At 41.9% G+C, this 13,165-nt stretch overlaps 1 protein-coding gene across 1 annotated transcript in view; it reads right to left on the reverse strand.

The window, feature by feature from the left end:
- Nucleotides 1–13,165, reverse strand: part of myo15aa (myosin XVAa) — a 47,745-nt gene that overhangs the window by 12,961 nt on the left and 21,619 nt on the right. The window contains exons 33-42 of the mRNA XM_062530986.1: nt 11,201–11,498; nt 10,978–10,993; nt 10,803–10,841; nt 9,784–10,496; nt 6,190–6,333; nt 4,525–4,612; nt 3,440–3,575; nt 1,186–1,276; nt 908–1,052; nt 327–442 (exon numbers count right to left, since the gene is read on the reverse strand). Coding sequence (XP_062386970.1) covers nt 327–442; nt 908–1,052; nt 1,186–1,276; nt 3,440–3,575; nt 4,525–4,612; nt 6,190–6,333; nt 9,784–10,496; nt 10,803–10,841; nt 10,978–10,993; nt 11,201–11,498 — 1,786 coding nt within the window. The remainder of the gene's footprint in view (nt 1–326; nt 443–907; nt 1,053–1,185; nt 1,277–3,439; nt 3,576–4,524; nt 4,613–6,189; nt 6,334–9,783; nt 10,497–10,802; nt 10,842–10,977; nt 10,994–11,200; nt 11,499–13,165) is intronic.

Below are 13,165 nucleotides of genomic sequence, written 5' to 3' on the forward strand. Positions count from 1 at the left end.
ATGAGAGGGTTGAAGCGGAGCAGTAATCAACTTTTGATTTTTGATTTCTTTTGACTTTTGATTTCACCATGTGATGGGTTTTCCCAGATTTCATCATGTGTGTGTGTGTGAGTGTGTGTGTGTGTGTGTGTGTGTGTGTGATGAATATAATGTATGTATGTGTTTGTGTTTCTGTGTGTGTATGTGTGTGTGTGTGTGTGTGTGTGTGTGTGTGTGTGTGTGTGTGTGTGTGTGTGTGTGTGAGAGTGTGTGTGTGTGTGTGTGCGTGTGTGCGTGTGCGTGTGCGTGTGTGCGTGTGTGTGTGTGTAGTGTGGGCCCAGCCTCACCTCTTTCCTGAGGTAAATCTTCCAGGGCACGTTGGTGTAGGTGTAGTGCTCTTCACTGCTCCGTTTGTGCAGCTGGGTCTTGATGGTCTCCGTCTCCACCGGCAGCTCTCTGGACACTGTGGCATAACAACACAAAACCGGCCAATCACAACCACCTCCGCACACAAAGAGTCACAGGCAGGCCTGTCACTAGCAACCTGAGGTCAGATTCTATTGGACAAACCAAGGGGTTGGGGCGGGTGCCTGTGGCTGCCACTAACCAGAGCCGTAGAAAGAGAGAGTTGCGACTCTCTTTGACGTTGCCGCCCCACACGATCAAAAGTTCCAAAAAACCTGTGCAGAACGGCTGAATCGCAGGGGGGTGGGATGTATTTCTGGATGCTGGAGAGTGTAATCAATTAACGCATTGACTACTGTCCAAGAGATTGGCTGTTTGAAGTTCCAAAACTCCAATAACCTGGAAACTGGCATAGGAAAGTGCTGCCATCTTTTCCCCCACAGCCTCTTATGGGAGTGTCGCCACTCTGTTTTCTCTACCTCTCTGTCACTAACAGCCTGAGGACAGTTTCTATTGGACAAACCTGGGGCTGGGGGCGGGTGCCTGTGGCTAACAGCTGGCACTGGAGGGTGGGACCTTTTCACCGACTTCGGGATTCGGCCGTCGTCATATCTCGACTCGCGTGCTGACGCAGCGGACGAAGGCGAAGGGCCATAAATCTTCTTTCTCTGTTCAGAGAGTTGGTGTGGTGCGTTCGCAGTGAAGAAGAGAGACAGAAATGTTTTAGATGTGGAGCATTTGATTGATTTGAACCGATCAATTTATTGGGCACAATTCATCATTTCTGATGGTGTGGTCAACCTGTGGGGGAGGAGAGGCCATCTGGTCCTTCAGGATCAGCATGGCTTCATCATGAGGGTCTGGCCTCCTCGTAAACACTTTCGCCTCCTTTCTGCAGGGGGAGAGTAGGTGACGGAGATGACCAGTTACTACACATCAACTGCAGTTCTACAAGCTGCACATCCTGTTACACTTCTACAAATATTCACACATCATATTCCACTCTTATACACAATGCACATTACTGTTGCTAGCCATGGCATGAACTTTAAGTACAAGTATAACTACTTTGTGTATACAGTTGTTTATATTGCATTGTCTTTATATACTGTACTGTTGCTCAGTGACATTCGAATGAGTTGTCGGTCATATTCAAATTTGCAGTGGTCTCTTAATTTTTTTTTTTTTTTTAATTTATAGTTTTTATTGGTATCCAGAGCATTACAGAGAGATACATCAATGAGGACACATTACATCCTTCTCAGCAACTGTACACTCAAAATCAAAGCAGACAAATACACAAGTCAGGGACATAATAAACAATACCATCCGCATCAGTACAATCAAAAGCCATCTAGCCAGCCTTCAGGTAATTACCAGTCACATTCCTCTTGTATTTCGCATAAGAAAACAAACAAACAAACAAAAAAAACATACAAACAAACAAAGAAAACATTTGACTGCCTTTTGATGACTTGTGTACAACCTTCAATAAGAGGTCTGTCTGGTACCACAAACAGAACTATATACGTTATAGAACTGGGAGGAATGTGTATATTGATTTAAATGCATATCATATACATTATATGAAGTCTACTCTTCTGGGAGCAATATAAACAGTCCACTTAAACCATATACTTGTAAAATCTTCTTGCCGGAGTTGAAGACAATATGTCAGTCTCTCCATTTTGTATATGTCATAGATTATGTCTATCCAATCATCTATCGAAGGAGCTTGTTGCTTCAGCCATTTACGGGTTATGGCTTTTTTACATGCAGCTAGTAAGATGGACATAAGCTTCTTGTCCTTAGCATGTATCTCTTTTGGAAAGTTACCCAGGTACAGAGTGTCAATTCTGAATGGAATATCAACTCGGAAAACCTCCAGTAGAGCCTGATGTACATTTGTCCAGTAAGGGATTAGCACTGGGCAGGACCAGAATATATGATAGTGATTTGCACTATCTGTTTGACATAATCTCCAACAGTCTGAGTCATCAGTATAGTGTCGCTTTTGGTAGGGGGTTATGAAGAAACGTACCAGGTTCTTCCAACAGAATTCCCTCCAGCATAAAGAGCTAGTGGTCTTCCATTGTGTTTGGCAAATATTGTACCACTCCTCCTGAGAAATAACAACACTGCTCTCACTAACCCATTTTTCTTTAATATACAGGGACTCCTGTGATTTTATTTGTGAGAAACAGTTGTATATCTTGGATATGGTTTTGGAGTTATTTTCAGAGTTGTAAGCAGATATGAATATTTTCATCAATCCACTATCTAAATGTGCCATATCTACATCTTTCTTAAGAGTGTCAAAGCAGTGTCTCATCTGGAGGAACCTGTAAAAATCTTGCTGTCCTAGACCATATTCGTCCTTCATAGTTTGGAAGCTTTTCAGTGACCCCTTTTGTATAAGAGTACAGTAAGCAGAGACACCATTCTTTGCCCATATCTTAAATCTCTCATCACTTACATTGGGGGGGAAATCACTATCAAAAGCGCACCATTTTAATAGTTTAGCTATTTTTTGTATTTTACACAGCTTTTTAGTTTGCTCCCAGATTTTGAGAGATAAACCAATAAATGGATTTGCCTTGTCCAGAAGGTGTTTAGTTAATTTCCCATCCGATATAAGTGCCTGAAGAGGGATCTCTGACATTGCCATTTCAAGATCCTTCCACCTAGCTGAGTATCCCAGATTGCACCAGCATATGAGAGGCCTAATTTGAGCTGCACAATAATATTCAAACAAACACGGAAGCCCCATTCCTCCATACTCCTTCTTCGGTCTCTTAATTTTGAATACAACTGTCATCTCATTTGAATGTCACTAAGCAACCGTAGGATGATATCAGAAAAATGTGCAGTGGTCTCAATCTCAATTTCCAGAGCTGTATAGTCTAGATACTTTATATGATCTGTGCTGCTGCAATGAAACCAGTCAGAACCAAATTTCTTACTTGCTGACTTGGCCACATAAACCTAATTCTGATTTGAGACAATAAGAGCAGTGTTGAAGCCCATATTGGGGGACATCTTAGACTCAACTTACCTGGGCATCTCCACAGGTTTGGGGACACTAGTGGGCTGGTACTGTTTGATGATGTCCTTGATGTTGTGGCTGGGCTCCAAGTGCTCGGAGTTAGAGACCCGAACCACGTCACCCGGGGGCACAGGCCTTGTTGGGCCTTAAAGAGGAGCAAAAAACATGAAAACATGATTTGCGTCCATAATAAGCGAATAAATCCCTTCAACAAAGCAAAACCCCTCTGCTGCGCGTTGGGATTATGTTTGCCCTGTCGAGACTTATTATCTGATAATTACGGGGGGACAATACATTTTCCCTTATATAACATATACGTACATAACATAAACATACTCATTACATTATACGAATCTGCCTTTCCATGTTTTGGTTTGCTACACCAGAGACAGTGTATTACATTTAATCAAAGTGGCTATGCGCGCACAGGCCTCAACATTAGGTGTATACCATGGGGGTCAAAATTAGGTGTATACCATAGTGGTCAAAAAGGATTCAAAGCGTGCACTCATGTCAGGCATACAGATCAAATGCAATCATTCAAAAGATTAACAAACACAAAATAATAAATGAAGCTTAGATAAAGATATACCTGGCAGCATATCATTTGGGCTGATGACGTTATGAACATATAATAATACAACTACCTGTCTGAAATAAATTGGGATGTCAAATATATGACACTTGAATAAAAGAGCAAGTACTTTAAAATGAGTAAATAAATGGTAACGTCTGAATTGCCTTACGGGATATCAGCGGATAACAACAACATTGTTTTCCCCACCCACACAAATTGAAGTTCATGACCTGATTAAATAGGCTTTCTATGTGACTCACATGAGGCCTGGTATCCTCCTAGATTTAAAAGAGGCCATTCCAACCAATATCATGTTTGAAGACATAATGTTATTGAGTGAGCCGACTCACTTCATCCCCCACATCAAAGTAGCACAGGCTGTTTGCTTTCCCAGTCGCACAAATTGAGGCTCATGACAGGGCCGTCTCTACGGGTCTATTACGTCCGACTCAGCCGGGGCCTGAAGTGGTAGACGAAAACAATAACTCGAGCACAAGACATCACAGGGCAGACTTACTTGCATTTCGCTGTGCAGATCTCTCCCTGTTAGAAAGCGGCACAGGAGGAATTGGCTTATAGAGAACCTCTCCTCGTTCCGGCTTAGTCTGAAAAAAAACAAAACAGCTATGTATTTAATAAGAACATTCCAGTAGCTACAGTTCTGAGAACTTGGTGAGGGCCATGGCAGAGAGGATAGCCTTCTCCAAGCAGTTTTTATGAGACAGATGGAAAACCAAAAGAAAAAAAAAACACATGCTAAGGGGAATGAAATTAGGTGATCATTTCCACGCATGGCAATACAAAAAAGCTGCCTTTCATCCAGGTCTTCATCTGAAAATTGCATCCTTTTATTTTCTGTAGGTCATTAAGTACACATGCTCTACAGTCTTTTAAAATCACACATTGCATAGATTACACAGTTTAGTAACTTTATGACTATATATGTATGGTATGCAGTATATAATAGTATATGTCTCATGAAATGGCTCATACAAAGGGCATGACCAAATATCAACTGGAAAACCAGCAGGCCCAACATACTGTATCAACTCTGCGAGCAATGCAAGACAAGTTTATTACATACACAGTGCTTTGTATAAATAAAGCCAAAAAAGTACATAAAATAAAGCAATAAGAAGCAAATGACAACATACCAAAGAACATACATTGAACATACAGTGGGTATAGTAAGTATTCACACCCATGCTAAAGTTGACTAAAAAGAGGAATATAAAATCATCCTTTGAGAATTGATTGTAATGCCTTAATTCAAAAAATGAGTAAAAATCAAACCGCTAAGGACACTAATTTTCTTTGTGATTGAAGAATGTATCGTAAATAGATAAATGTTCTTCCTTAAATACAGGTTGCATAAGTATTCAACCCCTATGTTAAATTCCCATAGGAGCAGGAGGATTTTTTATATGATTTTATTTTTAAAGGCCAGCTATTTCATGGATCCAGGATATTATGCATCCTGATAAAGTTCCCTTGGCCTTTGGAATTAAAATAGCCCCACATCATCACATACCCTTCACCATAGATAGAGATTGGCATGGTGCTTTTTTCCAGTTAGCCTATTAGCCTGTTTGATTTGCATTGAGCTCAATGAGCATCAAACAGGCTAATTGGCTAACTGTAAAAAGCACCATGCCAATCTCTAGCTATGGTGAAGGGTATGTGATGATGTGGGGCTATTTTAATTCCAAAGGCCAAGGGAACTTTATCAGGATGCATAATATCCTGGATCCATGAAATAGCTGGCCTTTAAAAATAAAAACATATAAAAAATCCTCCTGCTCCAATGGGAATTTAACATAGGGGTTGAAGACTTATGCAACCTGTATTTAAGGAAGAACATTTATCTATTTACGATACATTCTTCAATCACAAAGAAAATTAGTGTCCTCAGCAGTTTTATTTTTACTCATTTTTTTAATTAAGGCATTACAATCAATTCTCAAAAGATGATTTTATATTCCTCTTTTTAGTCAACTTTAGCATGGGTGTGAATACTTACTATACCCACTGTAAAATAGAAAATAATACAAATGAACCTGCCGACCAACGACTACAGATAAAAGCTCGTATGGACAAATCTGGTACATTTACATGGCTTCTGAGTACATTAATGTGCACTGTCCCTTTTAAATAATGAATCAACACAAACTGACGGACTCACCGGGCTGGGCGACCTGGTGGGAGGTGTGTGGTTCAGGTTTGCAGGCATGTGCTGTGGGGTCCCCGTGGGGGCCGGTGTCGGGCCCCCTAGAGAGCTGTACATATGCTGGTGCAGGGCCATGGCCTGCATGGTCATCTGCTGGGCCTGCAGCACACACACAGGTAAAGGTAACCAAGGTTACGGTCCGTGTAAGCTGCAAGTGTAGGGCCATGCACACCCAAGCCAAAGCTGGATGGATGCAGGAGCCAGTACATGAGTATCACAAGAGGACAACAGATGACCTACACACTAGATAGCTCCCATCATATTTTTTATTTTATTTTATTTTGTGGCATTTCAAGTTGTGCAGCTGTTCTTCAGAGCTATCTGGTGTGCGGATCATCCCTTATCCTCTTCTGGTACTCCCGAACCCCTAAATGTGCAACTTTGGATCAGGGAGCTGGGCTTGCTAACAAGAAGGCGAAAAGTCAGTGACCAGCAAGACGCCTCGGGCATAGGGGAAAAGGGTTACGCACTAACTGCACAGCCACTGTACCAGTTGGCTATAGTATAGTATGGTATAGTAACAGCAATAGTTTAGCACAGTAGTATAGTAGTATACTTATTATAGTAAGTATAGTGACTGCATATGAGTATTGTATATGCCTTGATTGTATATCAAAAATGTCTTCACTTTCATGAATTCATTCATACTCATGATTTGTGCAATTTGGGGGTGACTTACCAAAATGATTGCTTGTTGGTTGATAATAGCTTGCTGTTGCTGTGTCACGACTGAATGGTCAACCCCTTGGAGGAAAAAAGAAAAGGTGAAAACACATGGCAGTGGATATCACAATGAGATAATGACTGAGTTTTTATTTCAGGGCAAGCACGTCAGAACCATAGAGGAGCATCCCCTAGCAAACTTTCAATTACTTGCCTGGCACCTCATCCATACCTGGCACATTAGGTATCGCTGGCACATTAGGCATAGCTGGCATAGAAGCGTGTAAAGCTGGCATAGCGGGCATAGCTGGCATAGAAGGGGCAGCTGGCACAGAGGGAGTAGCAGAGGCGGGCATAGAGTGCATGGCTGGCATGGGGATTGGTGGCATCATTCCGCCCATGATGGGGAGAACGGGTACCGCTGAGAAAAGCAAGCGCAGCACAATGAGGCTGGATAACATTTCAGTGCTCTACACAAAGGCACGCAGGGGGAGCAGGCATATTAGAGCTCGCTGGCTTTGTTCCTCTGCTGAGATGTACAATTGGTGAGAGCACACTGGGTCTTGAAGTTGGAATCATGTGAAATAATTTAGTGTGTGTGTGTGTGTGTGTGGGAGGTTCTTTAAACACACAAAGTACTTTAAATTAAGAAAGAACTCAAAAAAGTTGAAGAATACACGGCAAATAATTGCATAGATTTCTACATGCATGTCGAGAAACTGAGTCAGCAGAAATTACAGTATACCTGAAATTTGATGCATTAAAAAAGGCTCAGGGTAGAGATGAATTCCACATTAAGTTGAGTGTACTGTATGAGTTCATGGGTTAGTACCTTTGATACTTATTTGAGATAGTAATATGCGTTATTTGATACACCTTTGATAGAGTTACTTAGGTATAGGTAGGTACAACTATAACAGGTTAAAGTATAAAAGTATAAATATAACAGATGAAATTACTATATTCTCATTATAGAATTCAGTACAAAATCTACCCTAAAATTAGTAGCAGATATGCTGATTAACCAAAGAGTGAGGCTGAACCTTCCAAAAAAAGTTGCATCATTTCATCAAACTTATAAATCCGGAAAGGTCTGCTGTGAGAAAATAACCCATACTCAACTCAAATTGATTCTGTTTTTAACACTCCCATTGATACTAAGCATTTCCTGCATAATGCATGAGTTTGTAAGCGGAGAGCCACTAGAGGACTGAAGCGGGGGAGGCAAATAGTAGCAGCGGTACACACACACACACACACACACACACACACACGCACACACGCACACACGCACACACACACACACACACACACACACACACACACACACACAGAGACACAGACACAGACACAGACACAGACACAGACACAGACACAGACACAGACACAGACACAGACACACACACACACACACACACACACACAGACACACACACCAGGGATTAAAGCAAAAAAAAATCATTTGACTGAAAATTTTTTTAGCCAATGACTTGTGTTGAAGTCGCATACTGCCTCAATATTCGAAGTTCAAAACTAGGACATATAGCCAATATTTCGCAAAACACTTAACCATTTTTGTTAATTGGCTTTACATGACAAAAACTTTGGCACAAGTTGTCAGTGAAAGCATTTATTTCCACAATATTTTCAGGAACAATTACAGGAAAGAATACAATGTTTGAACAATAAACACAAGAAAAAAATGTAACAGAACAAAATAAGAGTTAGCCTACTTTATAAGTTAAAATACTAAAACACAAGAATAGAAAATGAAAAGGTCTACTTCTTTGGCCTCTTAGTCGTGAATCCAAAGCTCTCTAACTTCAGGACACCTGATTTCCGTTTTTGTGGGGGGTTTTGGGGCCCAGAAGGAGGAGAGGAAAAGGGGGGCTTTCCTGCAGTTGTGGCTTTAGATGAGCCAGAGGAGGAGGAGGACGACGAGGGAGTTCCAGCAGGAGTTCCTTTTGAGGAGAGGGGTTTTCCTGCAGGGGTAGGTGAGGAGGAGGAGGAGGTGGTTACAGCAAGAGTGCCTTTTGAGGGGGGAGGGTTTTCTGAAGGGGTAGATGAGGAGGTAGAGGAGGAGAGGGTTCCTGCAGGAGTACCTTTTGATGTTCCTGTTCCTGTTTGCTTTTTGGATGTGGAGGGCGGGAGATGGCTTGCAGGAGTTTGCTTTTTGGATGTGGATGGTAGGAGATGGCCTGCAGGAGTTTGCTTTATGGATGTGGATGGTGGGAGGTGGCTTGCAGGAGTTTGCTTTTTGGATGTGGATGGTGGGAGATGGCTTGCAGGAGTTTGCTTTTTAGATGTGGATGGTGGGAGATGGCTTGCAGGAGTTTGCTTTATGGATGTGGATGGTGGGAGGTGGCTTGCAGGAGTTTGCTTTTTAGATGTGGATGGTAGGAGATGGCCTGAGGGGGTTTGCTTTTTAGATGTGGATGGTGGGAGATGGCCTGCAGGAGTTTGCTTTTTAGATGTGGATGGTGGGAGATGGCCTGCAGGAGTTTGCTTTTTGGATGTGGATGGTGGGAGATGGCCTGCAGGAGTTTGCTTTTTGGATGTGGATGGTGGGAGATGGCCTGCAGGGGAAGCTGGATATTTGGATGTAGAGGAAGAAGGGTGGGAGGATCTGGTTGCTGAAGAGGTTTTTTTTACTTTCTTCACTCTCACTGCTGAGAGGACCTTTGCAGCTTCCCTTATTTTCCGCTGCTTCTCTTTATTCATTTTTTCGGTCTTCTTCTGAAGATGACATTTGTATCGATTAAATGATGACAAACAGGAACTCCTCAAAGCAGCACTAATTTTCATGTTAGATGATGTTTGTTCTGCTGCCTTCATGTTTGCTTTGATGATCGCAAAGCCTTCATAAGTCTCAATGTTTAATCTGACCCTGTCCTTCTCGATGATGTCGTCCATGATGTTGAAAGAACCCTCAACGAGAGGGCCAGTAAACAAAGAGAGCAGTGCCCTCACCAATTTGCCCAAAACTGGAAATCTGATTGAGCCTTCTGGTGTCTTCATTAAGAATATTTCACGCCACCAGTCAGCATCAATACGGGCAGCATCGTCATCAAACCCTTTGCCCTTGTCCACCAAATCCAGGTCAGTCTGATAGGCCCTCACCTCTTCATCAAGCTGGCCCAGTTCATCAGTGGAGATGGCATTTGGCAGAGCCTTGGCCAAAGTGCTATATGCATTAAGCATGTGTTGGTCCTGGATTAAAGAAGGTGACAGTGCAGACAAAGAGGAAATGATGATATTGCTCAAGGGAAGGTTTTTTAGCAGGAATGCAGCTGCCTTGGTGTAGCCTCCTCTTAATGAGGTGTACAACTCTTGCACCCAAGGTTTCTTCTCCACCCTGGCCTTGTTGACTGCAAAATGGCTGAATTTACCAACCGACAACAATTTGTTTGGATACTGTAGGTCTTGGTTCTGGATATCCAGTTTCAACAAGCCCTTCACATCCAAGGGGATGGCCTCAGGTTTCATGAACTTGGAGAGGACATCTCTTACCAGCATCACCATCTCAACATGCAGAACATGAAGCATAGGCTTTTCATGCTGCAGTCTCTTCAGGAAGACCTGGAATGATGGGAGAATACCTGCAATTCATAAAAAACAAAATTAAAAAAAATGTTTTCACAATCTTCAATGCACATACATTGCAACTTACCATTGAAAATATTTCAAAACCAATTCAGAAAAAAATTGGTTCCTGTGATAATGTATTATTTATTAAATAATGTTATTATACCTCAAGCTCCTTAATTTATGATTATAGATAAACACACACACACACACACACACACACACACACACACCCACACCCACACACACATAGGCATATACATACACACATATATACTGTATATATACTGTACACACACACATATATGTATATACCATACCTCTGTACAAGTCGATCATGGCTGTGAGCTTACTGAAATCTGTAAAAAGTACACAGATTCTTGTCTTCCTGTCACTATTTGTGTCGGTTAGGACCTTTGTCGATTTCGCAAGTTGTTGATGAAGTACATTCATCCTAGCCTTTTCATCAGATGTCACCCCATGTTTTTGCAGCACCTGGTTGAGCAGCCATCTGTAAAAAAAACACAGGACATACAGTACATAAGATTAAGAAGAGTAAATAGATTAGCCTATAATGAAAACTGCATTTGAGACTTTGAATTGAATTGTGAAAATATTGAAAGGAAAGACTACTCCCATCTTACCTGTATTTGCGCTGATCATGGGGTGATAAGAAGCTGAAATAGTGTGCAATCAGGGGATCCACTAGCTCCCTTACCCTGTTGCACACTTCCAGCATCTGAAGGAACCTACTGCTGATGGGGCGAATCAGGCTCTTGCTGCTCTTCATGTGTAAAAGAGATTGAAACTCTCCGAACAATTCCTTCTGCTTGGGGAACTTTTCAATGTCATAGTAGACATCAGTGCAGAAATCCTCAACAAAATTCTTGAATGGACTCAAAAGGGCCTTGGCAGCATTTGACACCATATGCACTGTGTCTCCACTGATGTCAAGAAGGGATTCATTTTGTTGTCTGATCTGCGTCTCCACTCCAGATCGCTTCCCTCTCATAACGCTGCAGTTATCAAACAAAACAGACACAACCTGATCCCAATTTAAATTGTAGGAGTGAAGGATTTCTGCCATTGCATTTGTGAGGGTTGAGGCATCTGCAATGTTCACTCTTCTTGAGCCAAAATGATGGGTCACTACTTTCCCCATATCCTCATCAAAAAAGCGCACAAGTACATTTAAAATCTTGTCCATATTCATATCAGTTGCCTCATCTGCATTCAAAGAGAACATCTTTGTTTTCAGTTTCATGGACAACTCTGTTTTGTAATGAGCTGCAATTCCATGTGTGCATAAGTAGGAGGCGTGTGCATTGGACAATGACAGTCTGGAGAGAGCGCTCTGGTCTTCTGCAACTGATCGAATCAGGTTGACAAGAGGCTGTGACAAGGTCAAAGACAGGTCGTGCTCTGCAATGAAAGAGCAAATGCGTGCTTTCTGTACGCAGACACGGTCAGCCATTGAGAGACTTACTTCTGTAGTGGTGGTTGTTGCGCCAGGCAATGAGGATGTGTGCCGAAGAGCTCTACAATTAGTCTTATGGCTAGCTTCCGACTGATGGCGTGAAAGAACTTTCTTGCCATTGCTCCCATACACGATTGTCTTGTGGCAAACCACACAAAAGCAAACACCTGGCTGTTTCGTTTTTTTGCACCAAGAACTAAATGGCTTGCCATCATCACCTATTTCGCATAGCCAAGCCCATCTCCACTTATTTTTAACTGTTTTATCAATTTCTGACACATCCGTGCCTTCCTTTAGAAGCGCCATCACGTCAAAACTGAAAGCAAAATGACGTGTTCCGGTATAGGCTTGAGTTTCCTAAAGGAAAATGTTCGGATATGCTTTTAAATGTAAAATGTATTTTTGTAATAAAAGGCCAAATAGCCAACGATTTAGCCTACTTATGCTGTGCAGAGCACAATAGCCTAGCCTATTTGGAGCTTGTGTTCGAGGCAGGCCAGTGCGTTCATTGGGAGACATGCCTTTGGTTTGGAACAGCTGATCGGAGAAAAGCATTGTCAGAAGTAGAGGATTTCCAGTTTGGTTTGGGGTTTAATTTACTTTGGGACAGTTTGATTATATTGCTAAAAGTTGCGACTGATGAGCACGAAAATCTCGGGGGTATTTGATAGATCACTTTTACATTTCATTGGGTTAAAAGAGTGTCGGGATTAATGCGAAACAAGGCGGCCGCTTCATTCATGGTTAAACGTTCGCTATGCTGGAATGGAAACTTTATTGCGTAGCCAAGTAATTAAAAAGAAAAATAGACTATATATGAATGATTTAGGCTACTTTTTTCATTATTAAATTTGTGGGCTGCAATACGCTGTAATAATTGTGTGATTACATGTAGCCTAGTTGAACGCTGCATTCTGCATTTTGCATCGGGAAATGTCATTGCACAACCTCCGTTCACTTCTCAAAACTCTGTTCTTTTTCCCATAAATTCTCTATAGTAGGCCTAGACATAGCCTAGGATACTGTAGCCTACCCATAGCTAGTGAAAAATGTAAGCAATAAGCCCCGAGAGGTTTATAGCCTATGTATAATCGAACAGCTAAGGGGCGTTAGGCACGACACGAGTCCAAAATAGTAGCCAGTAGACACACGCACCAGACACACACAATAGGCTATTTTTTTTATATATAATGTTGCGTAACTTGC

This window comes from Sardina pilchardus, chromosome 3 (assembly GCF_963854185.1).
Source record: "Sardina pilchardus chromosome 3, fSarPil1.1, whole genome shotgun sequence".
In the NCBI taxonomy this organism is placed as follows: Eukaryota; Metazoa; Chordata; class Actinopteri; order Clupeiformes; family Clupeidae; genus Sardina; species Sardina pilchardus.